The sequence below is a fragment of the Octodon degus genome, unplaced genomic scaffold (assembly GCF_000260255.1).
Source record: "Octodon degus isolate 3935 unplaced genomic scaffold, OctDeg1.0 scaffold00043, whole genome shotgun sequence".
In the NCBI taxonomy this organism is placed as follows: Eukaryota; Metazoa; Chordata; class Mammalia; order Rodentia; family Octodontidae; genus Octodon; species Octodon degus.
The window spans coordinates 4,816,112-4,834,350 of NW_004524619.1; the positions used below are offsets into that span (position 1 = coordinate 4,816,112).

General features: G+C 53.1%; 1 protein-coding gene across 6 annotated transcripts in view; it reads right to left on the minus strand.

The window, feature by feature from the left end:
• Positions 1 to 7,680: 7,680 nt before the first annotated feature.
• Positions 7,681 to 18,239, minus strand: part of Flnb (filamin B) — a 156,659-nt gene continuing 146,100 nt past the window's right edge. For all 6 annotated transcript variants that reach the window (XM_004631611.2, XM_004631610.3, XM_004631612.3 and 3 more), the window contains 5 exons: positions 17,477 to 17,609; positions 15,151 to 15,327; positions 10,057 to 10,275; positions 8,992 to 9,195; positions 7,681 to 8,196 (listed from right to left, as the gene is read on the minus strand). In XM_004631611.2, coding sequence (XP_004631668.1) covers positions 8,009 to 8,196; positions 8,992 to 9,195; positions 10,057 to 10,275; positions 15,151 to 15,327; positions 17,477 to 17,609 — 921 coding nt within the window. In that variant the 3' untranslated portion in view covers positions 7,681 to 8,008. The remainder of the gene's footprint in view (positions 8,197 to 8,991; positions 9,196 to 10,056; positions 10,276 to 15,150; positions 15,328 to 17,476; positions 17,610 to 18,239) is intronic.

The window sequence follows — 18,239 nt, forward strand, 5'->3', positions numbered from 1 at the left end:
ATTTATCTCCTCGTACAGCCTTGACACTCAAGCTAGGACCTGTGGCTGGTGGGTTAGCAGCCCCTGGCACTTTTGAGAATGCAGGTCTTTTGCTGGAGAAGCAGAGCCTGCCTTTCTCTGAGTCTACGGAGTGCAGCACACAGCGCAGATGGGAAAACGTGGACCACTGACTAACACTACCTCCTATGTCTGTTTGTTGTCTGCCTCTGTGAGGGCAGGGCCCATGTCTATCCTGTTCACTGGTGTAGCCTCAAGGGCAAAAAGTACCCGACCCCTATCAGCTGCTCAATAAAGGTTGAAGATAGTTTAGCGGGATTAAAGCACCTGCTTAGGCAGACACGGGCCGGGGGTTCGATTCCCGGCCTGCCATGCTGGCCAGGCCCCCAGGGGATGCTGAGACATTGATTGAGACGGGGAGTGGTGGCGCATGCCTGTAATCCCAGCACTTGGGAGGCTGAAAACAGGAGACTCACCATGAGTCCGATCTACATAGTGAGACCCTGTACACCCGTAGACCCTGTCCTAAATACATTAAACAAATAAATGAAGGTGCTGTCGTCCATTGCCCTACCCTGCTTTCCTGGGGTGAATAATTGCTGCTGTGGTTTCTTTCCCACCTGATTTCCTCCAAAACCCTAACCTAAGAAGGCAAGTACTTACTGATTATTTCCATTTTTCAGATGCAGAAACTGAAACTGACCTCTTTGGCCAAGGTTCTCGGTGAGGTCACACAGTAGAGCCAATACCTGGACTCAGATCCCCTGATTCTAAATCAAGTTCCCATTCTCTAGCCCAAGGTCATGAGTCTGTGCGGCTGTCTGTTCATTCCATAGTCACTGAGTGCCTGCCCCAAGCTGGGGACTGAGGCAACACTGGTGAGGTAAACTGAGAAAGCCTGGAACCCCGAAGCCCCCCCGATCCAGACTGGCAAGGTGGAAGGGTGACTCAGTGGGCTTGGGGTTATCAGAGCTGGGGGAGGCAGCGGTGCTAACAAATCTCCTGGGTGGACTCTCAAAGGTGCCGAGCACCTCACCCAGCAGAGGGAGGGCCAGGGAGCGCGTTACCAGGGGACTGCAGGCCATGTACTTGGCCTCTGGGAAGGCTCCTGCCTGCTTGGGCACAGGGAGCCCACTCCATGTGCCAGGAGAAAGGGGGGGTGATAGATGAGGTTGGCAGGGTGACCACCACCTGCCAGAGGCCTGGGGTGACCTTACCCACGTACCAGCCATATTCCCAAGATGACACGACTGGATAGGGGAACTTCTCCTTTGGTGGCTGCTGATGCCGTTCCTGGAGGTACCTGGCCCGGCCTTGGCCTTCATGGGAGGTGCCTTGAAAGAGCAGCTTCAGGGTGCTCTGGGGGACCTGCCGCATCTCTAAGCCCGCTGGTCTCTGGCCTGCTGGATCAGGAGTGGATTCCCTGTCCTTCCACACTCTGTCTCCCTGGAGTGGTGGTCCTTGGACACCAACCTTTCTTGACAGCTGCCACTGAACCCCCTGGGTCTCTGGCCAGCCAGCCAGCCTTTCCTCGCTGACGGAGGTGCTGGTAGCAGGCCTGGGGGCTGCTGCTGAGGCTGCACTGGAGGGAGCCGGCTGGGGCTGCTTCCTGGCCTTGGCCTTGGTCCTTTCCTTCAGGTACTTATGGCCATAGCGGATACTCCAGGCAGCACGAGCATCAGCCTCCTTCTGTATGCGCTCCTGCCAGCAGGCCTGGCTCTGGGAGGTAAGCAGCCCCCTCATGGCTGGGAAGAGAAAATTCCTCCGATACCTCTTGCACCTGTGTTTGGATGGCTGGGGTCCATCTCCAAGGAAACATGCAGCCAATGAGGGCCAGGTTGCCAAGACCCCACCAGAGGGGAGGGGCTGGGGCTCCCTCCTATAGGACAGGGCAGGCTGGAAAAGGGACCAGAACCTGACCACAACCCATCTGGGAGTCCCCAGGGGGATCCACAACATCTATTCCACACAGTGTACACCTACTGAGTACCAGGTACCCAGGAAGGTCCAATTGCCTTGGGTTGTCATGGAAACTGCAGCCCTGCTCCTGTGATGCTCAGCTCTGTCACAGCCCACCTGAGTGGCCTCTTCTGCCCACAGGTGGTGGGAGGAGCTTCCCATGATGTTAGGAGAACAACATTTGACTGTGCATAAACTGCCTGGCACTGATACAGCAGGGGGGGTGGGTACCGCCTCACCATCTGACAAGCACCTGCCAGGCAGGTGTCAGTGGGCGTGCTGTGCCAGCACCTCCACCCACCTCCTCATTCCAGGGTGCTCACACCCCATCCAGCTGGGAGGTGGAGGCAGGGGAAGGGGTCTCCCAATGGGTACCAGCGAGGTGGCTACACACAGGGCTGCAGGCCACTCGTCTTCCCACTTTGCTGGGTGTACTCTTTTACTCATTCCACAAACAAGGGGCAGAGCCCACAGGCTTCCTGCCCTCCAGGCTTCCGAGTCCAGGAGCCAGAGTCATAACCAGGAGTGGGGTGGGGTGGTGGACGGCTTCCTGGAGGAGGTGCCCTTTGACTGGGCAGCGAGGGGACAAATGCCACAGACCCCCACCCCCATTTGAAAGGCAAGTGAGCCCACAGCTGTAGGCTGCCCTTCGTGTCTCCACAGTCCCAGCAGTGAGACATGGACCAGGAGGGAGCTTGGGACATTTGGGAGGATTAAGCGCAGACTGAGTTCAACAGCCTGGGCCTGGTGCAGCTTTGCTCGCCCTCAGCGCTCACAGTGGCCACTGACTGACCTTCTGAGGCCAGGCCTCTGCCCAGGCCATAAACCCAGAGTTCCTTCCCCACTGAGGGCCGACACCTTGCTAGGCGCTGGGAGTGAACAAAAGACAGAACAACCAGCCTGCAGAGCCCCTGCCAGAACCTGCCTTGGGGGCACCTTCTCTGCCGCTGGGGCATCTTTAGCAACCGGCATGCAGTAGGCGCTCAGAATATTTACAAGAGGAAGTGAGAAATAGATGTGCCCCCCGCATCCTGTTGTGGAGGATAGATGAGGGAAGGGAGGGAGGGGTGTCAGGAGTTACAGGGCTGGGGCAGCAGGACCCGAGTCAAATGACTGTGGGGTAGATTTGATCCTAGAACTCCAGACAGAAAACCTCTGTCGCAGGCTTTCCACGCTCTGCTGGGTGTACTCTGGGCAAGGGCCTGGCCTCAAAAGGTCAGTCAGTGGCCACTGTGAGCGCTCAGGGGGAGCATTTAGTCATTCCACCAACATCATGAGGTATTGACACTATGCCAGGCACCGGGCCAGAAACAATAGGTAGGAGAGGAGGGTGGAACCCAGGCCACACCCAGCCCCCAGGCTTCAGCACTTCATTGACTGCTTCATCTCCACTGGGGCTGCCCTCAGCCCAGTCCTCTTGTCTAGGTTGACTTCTGTTGGTCACTGTGGCAAGAAGAACCATGGTGGATGCTGTCAACAGCTGTCCAAGAAGGAAAGGAGGTGTGGGCATCGTCCCCCAAGGCTGCTTTACAGTGCGCCAAGGACAGCCAGGGGCCCACTAGGCCAGCTGCTTTAGGGTCTTCTCCTTGTGTCTGGGAGCAGCAAGCAACGCTGCAGCTCTGGTCTCTAAGCCAGGTTTGACCCTTAAGTGCTGCCAGTCTGACCCTGGGCAAGTCACTCCACCTCTCTGAGCCCTGGCACACCCCTTTCTATAAAGCACAGGGCTAATCAGACCCAGCCTCACCTGTGTTACTAAGATCATTTTCTTACTCCAGCAATGTGAAGATGGGGGTGACCCACACCTGTCTTTCAAGGTCTTGTGCTAAGAGAGAAAGGTGGCCAGAACTTAAAACCAAGGAACCAACACCATGGGCTCTTCCTGAGTGCCTAGGACTCCAGGGTGTCCTCCTGCCTTGGGGTCACTGCCCCAAGCCACTAATGGCCCATCTGGCTCAGGACTCTGCACTTTGCCCACCCTACCAGCTCCCCTGGTGACACCCAGGTTCTATTCCCAGCCAAGGGTGTGCTCCATCCAGGGCAGCACCCCACCTCTGCTAGGACTCTGTCCTGTGACTGTCATACCATGAGTTGTCTTAGTGGGCTGGGGAGATGGCTCAGTGGAATAAGCGCTACCCTGGCAAGTGCAAGGGCCTGAGTTCAATCCCCAGTTGTCTTAGTGACCTCTCGTCAGTGACAACCACTCTATGAGCATTTAACATGTATCAATAATGGAGACAAGCTCTTCACACACTTGTGGGTGAACCCTCAGAACCCCACAGGGTGGGTCCTGCTACCCCATTTCACTGGAGACAACACTGAGGCCCAGCCTTCCTGAGGGCAAGGGACCAGCCAGATGATTTGCTTCCAAGTACAGTGCTAAACAGCTTCCCACAGCCACCTCTCCCCTGACATCCCTTCCACCACCAGGGGGAGCCATCTCCCCAGCACTCAGCCCCTGGGGCAGTGGCAGTGTCAGAGGGTGTGTTTACCTAGGTCGCTGGCAAGGAAGTGCTGGCCAGACAGGTGTCCTTAACTTGGAGGATTTCTATTAGACTTTACAGATGAGGGCACCAAGGCACAGAGGTCCTGACCCAAAGTGTCCTGGCCGGCCAAGAAGCCACTGGGCTGGGACTGACCACAACCGGACCTGACCTGTCACACTGACCCAGCAAACTTCACTCTGCTGCTGCTGGAGCTGCTGCCTAAGCCCGGCTTTCACAGGACTCAGCACCTCCACCCAGGCTGCTTTCTTCTGAGAGAACCCTGCCAGCCTGTGGCACCAGCTGTGCCCCCAGGACGTGCACTGCCTGGGAGGAGGGAGTAGCCAGAGCAGAGTAAAGATGGAGACAATAGCGACTCAGATCCTTTGTCCTGGGGAGATACAAGCCCTGCGCCTTGAACACCCTGTGATGTGGGCCTCAGAGCCCCCACCCCCACCCGGCCTCCTGCCTGACTCTGGGGACCAGGAGAGAAGTGGGTGTGCGGGGTAGGTCCCCTGAAATTCCATGCACATGAGCCTGGCCTCGTGCGCTTGGGGGCCCAGACAAAGCCCTTCACAAAGCGGAGAAGGATCCCTTTGTTTGAAAAGATCCCTCCCACCATGTGTTTGGGCATCATCCTTAAGACAAAGCCAGGACAAAAAAAAAATTGAATCCAGGCATGCCTGGAGCACTCCTCCCTTCAATCAGACATTTGTGAAGGAAAAAAAAGGAAAACCTTTTTAAAATAAAATATATTTCTGGGGACAAGTTCTCATTAGTGAAGTACTCTGATTACAAAGCCCCCTACCCCTCCAAGCTATTAAACACTTGGAAACATTTTTCCTTTCTGATGGGATAAAGTTAGAGAGCCTTTCAATTAACGATCGCCTTCCCCATGTTAAAATACAAACTTGAGGGCTTGACAGAGATAGAACACTCATTTTGCCTCTTTTATCCTGCTAATTTTTAAGGCTGAGTAATTTTCGAGGGAAATTAAATCCCTATGAGCCCAACTCATTTTGCACCGAACTCATTAAAATAAGGGCTTTCAAGGCCCCTTTGAAGTCCCAGAATGAGACATGTGGCCGAGGGCCCACGTGGGTGAGTTCCCTGGAAGCAGAGAATGGCGGCAGTGGCTGGGGACGGTTTCCCCGGTTGCCAAAGGGGTGGTGAAGATGAGGTGGGGCAGGCTGGCTGCTGGCTGCTGTCCACCCAACCCTACTGGGGCTGAACAGCGACAGCCCTGTCAGCTCCTGCTGGGAATGGGGCAAAGTCACCAGTGAGTTTCAAAGGACCTGGCACCAGGCCTTCGGGAGAGGTGCAAGTTCCAAAGTTTTCAAGGTGTTTTGCACAAACAGCAGCAGTCTCCACAGCAGCCAAGGCAGTGCAGATAAGAGCGGCCCTGTGGTTCCTGCCACCGACCAACAAGGAGGGGGGCAACTCTGTGCCCTTGACAGCAGTCAGCAGCGGCTTTTAGGGAGGAATTGCTCTCCAAGTGACAACCTGCCAGGCCCAGTGGCCACCAGGCACGACCTTAAACAGGACCGTCACCTCCTGCAGCTGCTGGTGGCAGACAGGAGGGGGAGACTCCCTGACAATTTCCCTAATCCTCACCAGCACGCAGCACAGGAACTTCCCCAGGCCTCCGGGGCAGTGTTGAAACCCCTGGGAGACCAGTGCCAAAGTCCAGGGACTAAATCACAATGTAGCCTACCCCAGCCAGGCTTCCCCACAGCGGAGAATCAATGGCTCTAGTTTTTGTCATCAGTAAAGTAGTGTCACAAGAGGAGATGCTAGGTAAATTTTAAGTGACCAGAGGCTCCTCCAGTCAGAAAAGAGAAACTGCGGGAGATCAGCAGATGGTGACAGCAAATACTAACCCTGCCTGAGGCAGTGGGATGACACTGGCTGTGTTCTTGTCTGAGAACATTCCTGAAAATAAGAGCTTCCTGGTGCCACCAGGATAAAGGCTCCTGCGCTTGCCCAGCCTGGAGGCTGGGAGTGTGGATCAGTGGCAGGGCGCTTGCCTCGCAAGCTTCAGGGTCTGGGTTCAATCCCCATCATGAAGAGAAGAGGGGAAGAAGAGAGGAAGGGAGAGAAAAGAAAAACAACAAAGACCCCCCACAGACCTCACTAGGTAGATTTCATATTGAGGACTCCTTGAGGGATCCTGTTGGTCACACTGCTTGCTTCTTGGGAGGAGACCGCTTCCCCCTGCGAAGGCAGGTCAGACTCCCAGTCAAAGTTAAGTTGCTTGTTGGGTCTTTTCATCTAGAGGTAGGGAGAACTGAGGTTCAACCCCTTTTTCTGCTCAGAACAGATGCCCCCATGAATGCCAGGGGAACTTTACGGAGCGAACATTTTATTTAATAAGTTATAAGATACAATTTACAGTCAGCATTTGATTCCAGTTGGCCTCCACGTCCCAGGTTACCGTGCCTGTGGTCCCTTCACATTAGCTTTAAGCTGTTCCAGTTCCTGACGGGCGAGCTTGTACCACCCACACACCTGCCCCAGCGCTACACCCCAGTGCTGGCACTCACCGCACCTTTTAGATCCCCACGCACGCCAGGTAATGCCTCTGACTGTATCAACTTGCTCCCCAAAGCCAGTTCAGGGGTATAGGAAGCATGCACAGCGCTGTCACCCCGATCTTGGAACTGCACCTATCCACCTATCATTTCCTCAACAGCCTCAGGCTGTTTCCCAGAAAGAGTGACCCATGAGGCTGCTACGGCATGTGACAGGCCTCCACGGTGAGACTCGGGCCAGCAGCCGCAGAAGCACGTTAGAAACAAGGCCTAGCGTGGTGGTTTAGGAGGGATCTTCAGCAGGTGGCGCTAGTGCCGAATTTCCTCGACCAAGCGGCTGCAAGGGGCTTGGGAGGCTAGAGCAGATGTGAGGCCGCCAAGGTATCACACTTGGTGACTCGGCAAGGAAATCATGACCAGGAGAAGGCGAGAGGTGCTAAGAAGCCGGCTTCTGCCAGCCGATGGCTGACCTGGGAGAGCCGTCACAGGGCCAGAGCGCGGGCCGCCAGGGGGCAGCCGCAGAACAGTGGTAGCTACCAAACAGCTCTTCCTTGCAGAATACGAGCGGGCCCTGGAATAGACGGAGCTGCTCGGAAGCCACTTCCTTTGTTAAATGACATCCTAAACTAGATCTCTTCTTTTTCCCTTCCCCCTTCCCCCCAGTCTTGTTTCATAAATGCTCCAGAGCAAACCAGTAGCTTAGCCTGGTGAGATTTTTCTTTCCAGATTTATTTTTTTAAAAAAGTATCAGTCTTGCCATGTTCTTGGTCCACCTGCAGTGACCGCCACCGAGAGTTCTGATCTGAACACAGAGCACTCTGGATCTTCTTAGCTCATTGGGTGAGTGTTTCTTTGGATTTCTCAACGTGTCCTTCAAGGGGCAAGCCTGCAACTTGTTTGTGAAGGCACTTTAGAATGGCAATGCTTTGGGATGGGTTTCAGACCCACCAACTTGCTGAAGGACACTGTAGAAAATGAATTACAAACACAAGCAACAAAAGCAACTGCAAAGACTCCTCCCGGGGTTTGGTGTAAATCGATTTAAGGCACGGTGACATGGAAGGGACTGCCGGGTATGTGCTCCTCTCCCCATTTCACAGCAAGAATGTAATCCCCGCTCTCCTTGACAACGTAGGTGACATTGTACTGCTGATTGCCCACGTGCTTCATGGAGACCTCTTCGCAGGGCGTGGTGGGCCCATGGACTCCGATCAGCAGCATGTTGGAACCTAGGGAAAGAAGAGAAGACTCTGGGTGCTGAGGAAGAGGGGGCATGTGGGAGCCACAGGGACGGAGACCAGGCACTGCCTATGACATGGGGCTCCTTGACAGATAGGCAGTGTGCCGAGTATAAGCAGGGACTCATAGAGCCTGGTGGCTGGGCTTGATTCCCTGCCCTGCAGCCTCCTACCCAAGTGACTTGGACTTGGAAGTCTACCTCTGCCTGCCTTAGCCTCCCCATCTGCAAATAGGGGAGGCCCACATTATCTACCTTAAGGAAGGTCCCACTATGATTACCATTTTAAGAGCAAACTGACATTTAGAAGGAGACTCAATGGCTCTCTCAAGGTCACTGGTTAAGAAGTTTTGGGAAAGAATGAAGGAACAAACTCAGGGGCAGGCGTATGCTTCCACCTAGACGTGGGCTTCTGCCTACGTGTGCGCTCATGCTAGGTTAGGGTCTAGGCTGCTGGTTACGGACGCCTAAGTAAACACCCAAGGTCAAATTACAGTGTAAGCAGGGTGAGGCAGAAAGGGGGCCAGGGAACTGTTCAGTTTGTCCATCTGTAATGAGGACACCATCACCTTTCCTATCCACCTTCAGGTCATGGGCAAGAATGACCCATGGGAAAGAGGAAAACCATTTAGAAACACTAAATACAGGAGAACAGGGCAAGACACGCGGTCACTTGCAAGTGGTTGGGTCACATGGGGGTTGGGGTGTGGACACACTACAGAAGGCCTCAGCACAGGAGACCAAAGTGCACAACAGCACTTGTCCAACTCCACTCCCTGCTACCCACCGGCTTTGCTGCAGTCCACCAGGAAGGAGCTCTTCTGGCCCACAAAGGCCTTCGAAAGTCCTGCGCCTTTGGAGGTCACCTTGCTGGCATCTGAGGAAGATTTGGGGATGGCACTGTAGCACATCTCTGTGGAAGACCTGGTCACTGACTCCACCAGGATAGATGAGGTCTCACTGGCTGAGGCTGGGGTGACCAGACGCTGACCTAGAAGACGAGACAGGAGGAGGAAGGTGTGAACAGCCCTAAGACAGGAAGGTGCCCCGTGCAAAAGCTCCAAGAAAGCCCCATACTCTGACACCTGGATGCAAAAGCCACACATCCGCAACTCACACCTATATAATGTCTTCTCAGTCCTATGGGGTCCCTTCCATGCAACTATGATGTGGCTTTCTAGAAAAATAGGGCACAAGGCCTTGGCCGACACAGCCTAGAAATTCCTTCCTCATAGACACATGCCAACTTTTCACATCTTTCTGTTTACATAGAATAGTCTGTAACAGTTTGGGAGAACATATAACACCAAAACTGAGTCTATGCATTACAGAAAATGATTTTTCTATCTTAGCTTTATAATTATTCCCTAGTGAGCCTACGTACTTGTGCGACAGCAAAGGATGGCATGCGGCAGGGATTTACCATATTTACAGAAGACTTTGGGTGGTAGGCTGTGAAGCTGTTTGCTTGTTTGACATTCTTTCCAGTGACTGGAAAGTGGCACATTTCTAAATATTTGAGCCACATTTTTATATCTCCGATAGAAGTTTTTCATTATTTCAAATGTGAAGATTTGAAATGAGGGGATTTTCAGGCTTTGATTAAATGTACAAGATTCCAAATATGTAAGCCCTAGAGGCAGAAAACCATCTAACTTGCTTTCCCATACTCCTTCTCTCTTCAGATTTATTTTTCCATGTTCCAAACACGTCAGCCTCTGCTATGTCCCTTTTTTTTTTTTTACAGTCAAGATTCAAAGTAGATTTAATATGTCTAAAATCATCTATAGTCACTCGATTGTTAATCTGACCAGACAGCTCCACAAGGTAGAGAACAACAGTTGATCATTACCTGTCACCTTGGCCTTGAAGGGACTACCCGCGATGTGGTTGGGACCGCCATATTTGACACCAATCAGGTAGTTTCCAGGAGCCATGGGTGTGTACATGACTTTGTACCCTTCTGGGGTTTCCTGGCAATCCATTTTAACTTTGGATGGGCCTTCGATGGTGACAGATAATGTCCCTGGGCCTGCCCGGGTGGTGTTGATGAAGAATTCGGACTGGATGCCTAGGAGAGAGGAATAAGAAACGCATGTGGGTGCTCTGGACAGCCAGGCCAGGGGTGAGGTCTGGCAGGTGTTCCTAGGGAAGTGAAGCAGCGGTGAGTCACACAAGTGCCCTCCTGGGCAGCGCACCCTGTGAGTGGGGCACCTGCAGGCCCTAGTTCTTGGCTCCTCACACAAAGGACCTCAGGCCCTTGGATGGTAACTCCATTTCCCGCTCCCCCAGCCAAGGCACCAACTGCCCAGGGAACCTGGTCTCCTCCACGCATGAGCTATGGCGGAGGCCAAGGACCTGAGTCACTGTGAGCCTCAAGTGCAGCTTTAGCCGCTAAAGCAGGGCTCTGCTCCAATGGGGAGAGGGGCACTCTGGGCTCCTCTGACCTTTCCTTCCACCTCCAGGTAGATCTGGAGAAACCAGAGGCCCCAGAATCCTGGCCCTTCCTCCTCAGACTCCTCACCCCAGACACCATGCTAAGGACTAGGGCAGCCACTGTGACCTGCGCCCACCCTCTCTACCACCAATACCAGCAACAAGATGGGAATGGAATGGCGCCCCCAGACCAAGCACTGTTCTTCCTGCATGTGCATGGGATGCACCCGCTGGGGCTCCTGTTCACAAATGGCTCGAAGGCTGAGGGAGCTGGGCTCTGGGCTGGTCACAGCACAGGGCCAAAAGGGGAGCTGCGCTGAGACCACGTCTGCGTGACTCTGGGGCCAGGCCGTGGGATGCATGCATCGGTGGCACCTGATGTTCTGCGCAGCCCAGCTCCTCAGCTCTGCCAAGCTGCCCTGCAGACACCCTTCCTTGTGAGGAAACTTCCCAAACAGTGCCAACTGACAGGCCACCGGCACTCCTGCTTGGGCCCACTCCCTCGGCCCCCTTTCCAGGCAGGGCAATGAGGTGGGCAGACGGGGTGGCCTAGGGGTTGTCTGCACATCACACAGGGCTGTGCTTCTGCCAGAGCCCTAGGTACCGCCCTGGCTAGGAAATATCTTGGTTTAATTACAGCTCCTGGGCCAGAGAAAGAATTATTGTTCTCATCATCAATAAAAGAAAAGGAACAGGTGTGGTGGCGCACGCCTACAATCCTGGCACTTCGGAGGCCATGGAAGGAGGATTGCCATGCGTTTGAGGATACATAGTGAGACCTTGTCTGACAGAAAAAGAAAGGAAGAAAAGAAGGGAGGGAGGGAGGCAGGCAGGCAGGCAGGCAAGGAGGGAGTGGCTATTGTGTGGCCCCCAAAACACAAGCCAGCTGTTTCCGGAAGCCCCTAAGGCTCCTGCCCCAAGGCCTCCACAGACTCGCCATGGCTCTGCACCTCTGCTCTGAGAAGCTCTCACAGCAGCGGCCTAGGTAAGGGACAGAGCTGAGCAACAGGGACAGTATGCCCAGGGCACAGCGACATGGACAGATTTTTTCTTTTTCCTTTTTGAGACAGGGTCTAGCTATGCAGCTTAGGCTGGCCTTGAGCTCCCTTGTAGCCCAGGCTGGTCTTCAACTCACAACAATCTTCCTACTCCAGCCATCCAAGTGCTGGGACTACAGGTGTGCGCCACCGCACCCGGCGAGGACAAGTGTTTTGAACTTGCGGTGAAAAGACCTGCGGCAACAGAGAAAAGCTTCACCTTCTGCAAGGAGCTGCTGCTACCTGATAGTGGGAGCCCGACAGGCAAAAATGGAGACGGGAAGGAGGGAATGCTGGGATACTTGGAACGCGCCCAGCTGGGCTCCCTAGTCCTACATTATAGAGATTGCACTGAAAGTGCAAAAAGGTCAGATAAGACAGCCTGGTACCAGCAGAACTGGGATTTATACATGCAACCTGGAACTAAGATGTTTGTCTGAAAGAAACGGGGAGAGAAAAATGCAATCTCTCAGGCAGGCGGTACAAACTACTCTCAGCATTCTGGGAGGCTGAGGCAGGAGGAGTCCAAGTCTGAGCCCAACCTGGGCAATTTAACAAGATTCTGTCTTAATTTTTTTTTTTTTTTTTAAATCCTCAGCACAGCCATAAACACACAAAAAAGTCACTGTCACCCTCAGCCAAAAGCTGTACAGTACCTGATACAATAAAACATCTCTGGCATGGCAGTCTCCCAACCCCCACCCCAAGTCTGGCTGAGCTCCTGGAGTTCAGGACATGTTTACTGCAGGGCTGATGAGGATAGAAAGCAAAAGATTTACACAATCTGAAGAGAAAGCAAGAGTACGGTGATGGTCAAGGGAGCAGAGAAAGTCCCTGGTGGAATCGGAGTCCTAGACTCCAGAATCAGGGAACTTGCTGGGCTGACCGCAAGAATCTGAAACTCCCTGATCGAACTCCTGACCTCTGCCCCGGAGCACAGTCTTGTCCCAAATTCTCCACATTCTCTGCTCCTAAATCTGCAGAATGGACCATTCCAGACTTGAGCCAAGAGATATGGCAAGCCGACCCACGAAAGCACAGGGATGTTTGCTTCACGCGGAAGGTCAGGGCGCTGGCCCTCTGACATCCTGGCAGATAGCGTCTCATTCCACTCCCACTGCAGCTGGCTCCCCTCTGCGTGGCTCTTTGGGGAATGGCTTGGGCGCGGGAGGGCTAGAAACCCCAGGCGCCTTGCCGTGACAAGAGCAATATTTACACGAGCGTGGAAACAGGCACGCTCTGTCCTCTCCCTTCCTGGCTGGGAGCCTCCTGCAAGGCCAGCTCCTTATCCCAACTGCGGCCAGTGCAGCAAGAAACCTGAGCTCTGGAGAAAGTGTGCAATGTGCCAAGAGGAAGCAGGAGAGGGCCCGCAGCCAGCCGAGCCCGCAGCTGGGTCACATAGCGCCCGGCTGGCTTAGGAGGCCCCATGCCGCTGTGGGGCCTGGACCCAGGACCGCCATGTGCTCCAGCCAGGAGGAGCCACCTGAGCCCTCAGTGGTTGGTGGCTTGCCAAGGTCCAAACGCCCACACTGCTGCCTGGAAACCAGTCCAGGCAGGGGACATGGTTTAAAACACCCGGCCAAGCAGCTGAGGGTGTAGTGGGTACGGCCGGATGAGCAGCCACTTAGGGAGGCAGCAGAGCGCAGGGGTTAAGGGCTCAGGCTCTGAGGTCAAAGACCCAGACCAAATCCCGTTTCTGTGTCCTCCCAGCTGAGACTGGGGAGTGACTGGATCTCCCTGCATCTCATGTCCCTCATCCGTAAAGTGTCCTCACCCAAGGCCCATCAGAGGGCAAGCCGCTGGCCCCAAGTGCTGTGTGAGCCAGTCCGGACAGCCTGGGGAACCTGGCAGCATGGGCACCACCTCTGGGGGTGGTTTCATGGAGGCCACTGTTCAGTGAGTGTCCCCTCTTCTGGGCGGGGCTCTTGGGTCACACAGGACAATGGCTCTCACATCCCCTCACTTGGGGGAAAGGGAGGCCCCCTGCTCCAGCCTTCTCATAGCTCAGGTAAGGAAGGTAGAGAGGTGGCTAGGGGACATACATACGAGCAGGAAGGGTGGGTGCTTTCCCAAGAGGGTCCCAAATAGTACCAAGTACAAACCACTTCCCACTGAGTCCACACAGCGGGCTCTCTGTGGAGACACATGAAAGGACAAAGGCCTCAGCCCGGCATGCATCCTGCGTACGTGCGTCGCACTGGACACCAGCCAATGCCCTTCTCTGGGGGGAGGCAAACAGCTTTCACTTCACGGTGGGGCACACCCTGCAAACCTAAGCGGGGAGAGAGCTGCATGTTCTGGCACAACTGTAAGACATCAAGAGGGCTGGGGAGATAGCTCAGTGGCTTAGGTGCCTGCCTACCAAGCACAAAGCTCTGAGTTTGATCCCCAGTACCAAAACAACAACAATAAAAACAAAAACCCCAAAAACAATTAAAAAAAAAAAAAAAAAAAGATTGGTTTGTGAGACATCAAGTGAAGAGCCAGGCCTGGGGTGCACACTTTTAATTCCAGCTACTCAGGAGGCTGAGACAGGAAGACTGCAAGTTCAAGGCCAGCCTGGACAACTTAGGGAGACACTGTGTCAAAATGAAAATTAAAAGAGGGCTGGGCTTAAGGTCAGTGGTTGAGAACTTGCCTAGCGTGTGTAAGTCCTGGGTCCAATCCCCAGAATCATAAAGAAAGAAAAAAGTCAAATGAAAAAAAGCTGTCTATCTGTACAATAAAATTATTTCCATAAAAAAAATGCTGAACTGTGTCCCCACCTGTCCAGCACAGTAGCCATCAGACCAAACTAGCCATCCAGAATGAAGGCCACCCTGACCCGCCAGGAGTTTTACGTCTGGCCTGGCTGGAGAGGCAGGAGCAAGGCTGCCACAGTGAGTTTTGCTTTGCCTACATCTTCCCTGCCTGTGTTTTCACAGTCAGATGCACCCCAGCTGGGGCAAAGATTGAAAATGAAAACAGGTTATAAGGGGTCCAAAGAGCTTCAGAACACTTGGACCATTTCCATTTTTTCTCCTCTTCCGTGAGATCAGAGAATCAAAGAAGATAGGTCTTCCGCTGCTTTGGTGCATTTCTGGGAGCCCAGGGAACCACAAAAGGAACCCTTGGTGTGGGGGAGGTTTCCCAGAAGGCCCTGCGGTGCAGGATGAATCCCACACAGGCAAGGAAACCCTCAGATCTGGGCTGGGTTCCCCAGCTATCAGCCATCTGTCACTAGGGTCGAGGAACTTGGCAAAGGAAGGCCTCTGAACCACAGAGAGCAATTACGTGTGATAACACAGCCACTGAGCCCTTGCTCTGGGTTTATCGTGGGTCAAGCCACATCTCCCAAAACAACGGTGAAGGCAGAGCTTCCCAGCCTCATGCTGCTCCAGTTTCCCTGCAGAACTCCAAAACCTGGCGGGTGTCCCTGGGCTTTGCCCCAGCTGCTGGCTCAGTGAATGACGGAAGGCGCAGGAATGTGTTACCTGTGGAGCCGCCCTCCAGCCCCGCGCCATAGGCAGACACCAGGGCAGGATTTCCCGCTTGTCCGGGCTCCCCAACGCGCACTTTGAAGGGGCTTCCAACCACGTGGCTCCCGTTGAACTTGACATCGATGGTGTGGATGCCATTCTCGTGGGGGATGAAACGAACGGCATACTTATCTAGGAGGAGAGGCACAGAATAAGACCAGGCAGGGATGGATGATGGAGCCAGGGGAGGATGCAGCACTGAGGCCACTCTTCAGCATCCAAAGGTGACAAGGGTGAGACAAGGCCCATCTCAAACTCCATGGGGCAACTTGTGTGCATCCCTGGCTGGCCTCTTGGGAGCTGCACCCAGTCTCAGATCCTGCTTCGCACTCTTGCCCTGCCTCAGAACGCTTCCTTTAGATCACAGTGATCCTACTTAGCCTCTTGAAGGGGATAAAAATGGTTCCAACTGGCAATTGGTCCTTCTTAAGTAAACTCAAAGCTACTAAATGTCCCACAGGTTTTCCCCTTTGTGCTTGGGTCACACAGGGGAATCTGTTCCCAAGCCTAACTGATTAAAACATACCACTTCTTTACCCACAAGAAATGACTCAAGAATTGGCACATGCCCCACGTCACTGAGATGGGTTGCTGGATACTTCTGCAAAAGGCACCTCACAGACTTCTGAGAAAGAAACCTGAGGAGGAAATGCCTTTTGTTTGGTTCCATGTGAAGATGAAAGACGTAGCGCTACAGCAGCCGTCTTGCCACCAAGAAGCAGGCCAGCTGCAGCATGAGGCCCACAGAAGAGTAAAGGCCTACGGAGCCTTGGTGAACGTGCATGAATGAGCAAATCAAATAACTACTGAAACCCACGTTACATCCTGAACTTTTTGGTTATGGGCCTCTTTATTGTGTGAGCTGGCTGGAGTTGGGGAATTATATTTGCAATTAATAGCATCCTAACTGGCAGCTGATGGTGATCTTAGACACCCAGAAGACTTCAAGTACTGCCTGGGGCTGCAGACACCAAACTTCACCAGCATCTGAGCCAATACCATAGTGAGCTAATAACCATCACCAGCTGGATATCTGGGCGATACTCCAAAAGTCCCCAAATGGCAAGCGCTTTCATGCCCTGACCAACTCTTGCCAACCTGCTATTCTGCTAACTGCATGGTCGTCCCCCTGCTCATGTACTCAGCTGTGTGTCTAATCCCCCACCCCCATCCCTCCATATCCGACTGGTCTCCAAGTGCTATGGCTCTCTGGCTTCAATCCCTCCTTTCCATTTCCAGTGCTGGGCATGAATCCTGCTTTCTCAAATGGACCATCCTGGGAGTATCGGCTCACGGCTCTGTCCTTCAGATGTCCTGACACATTCTTGATGATGTAGCTACACTTTCGCCCACATTATCAGGACAGCCTCCCTCCCCCATTCCTTCTGAGGCTTACCACTGCTCCATCTGGCCAGCAAAATAAAGATGCAGGAGTGTTAACCCAGGTCCTAGATTTAAACCCTTGCGGGACAGCCAGCCAACCACACAGCAAAGGCCCAACATCAAACAGGACTGTGCATCCAATCCTACATTAGATGACGCCTCCTCTAAGAAGCTCTCCAGACCTTGCTGAGGCAGGCGTGGTTTTTCGCTCATCCTGACACCATCACCGCCGTCTCCTTAGGTCTCCTATGGGGCGGCAGCCAAGGTGCTGCAGGCTTGGGGCCTCATTCCCATGAGCTCTGAGCAGCTCTCGGGGGACAGGAATCATATATTTCTCAGCCTCATCTTCCTGCCAAGCCTCTGACACTTAACGTTAACAGGCAAAAGGATCCCTTTAAAGTTGTTGGCTGATAATTACAGAATTCCATAGAGCAAGGCAGCAGGAGAGAGAATCTGGGGCTCAAGCCCTAGGGACCCAGAGTCTTTTTTTTAGATTTATACACAATTACCGATCTACCTTTCTTCAAAGTAAAGTGAGACCACAGTGTACTTACTCTCATCATAAGGTCAACGATATAATAAAAACCTGTAAGATTTTGTTAAAATATGAGGGGAAAAATCATAATTAGCATCATGGGAAAGGAATCTGAAAAACTAACAAAAATGAAACAGAATTTGTTTGAAAAAAGAAAACGAGAGGGCGCATCATATATCAAAGGAGTTTCTGAGTCCTTGGTAAATGTTTAGATCCTAATTTATAAACAGTGCCTGGCAACAGTATACAGAACACAAAGACTTGTGGCCCGCGAGGCAACCGCTGAGCCTCTCCAGGGACGCACATCTGCAGAACGCTCGGCAGGAAATGTCGGGGGGACCCCACTCTGGGCCCCCCACTTACCTGGCTCCAGCTCAGACACGTGGCACTCCTCCACGGCTCCCGAGGGGCTGTGCACCTTGGCGTCAATCTTGCCCTTTGCACCATTCAACCTTATAGCAAAGGATGCTGGCTGGTTAACTTTTAATCCCGATTCCTGAGAATTTAATATATTAGACAGGTTACGGCCTTTAGCATTCCTGCTCAGTGGCACACACCGACCTGATCCATCCTCAGGGTGAAAGCATGCCAACAGGCCTACAGTATTTTTCCACATATCTCACAACAGAAGAATTGCTGGATCACGCTCCACACTTCTAGAATAAAATACAAGAAAGCGGAGACATACATCTGCATGGTCTTGTCCCAAAATCATCTTGATTCAGAAGGGCAGAGGTAGCGCCTGGGGCGGCCACTATACTGCAGGCTGGACACCACTATATCGCCAGCAACAGGACTGTGGTAGAGGCATGTCAGACAAGGACTGCACAAGCTGCAAAACCCAGTTTTGTTCCAGGCCAAAAACTAAGGACCCCTTTGAGGAGGAGTCCTTAGTTGCAGGCAATACCATACACTCGCTAACATGAACCACGTTAAAGCAACACTTGTTTTACCTTTAAAAACTTGTAAAAAGCCACACATGTCAACATAGGCAGCACTAGACAGTGGCTAAGAATGAGCCAGACTTGTTTTGCCACCATCCCTTAGTACATAACTAAGATTCTGCACCTGTTTCAGTCTCAGTTATAAAATCTACTCATCTATAAAATAGGCACAATTACTAAAT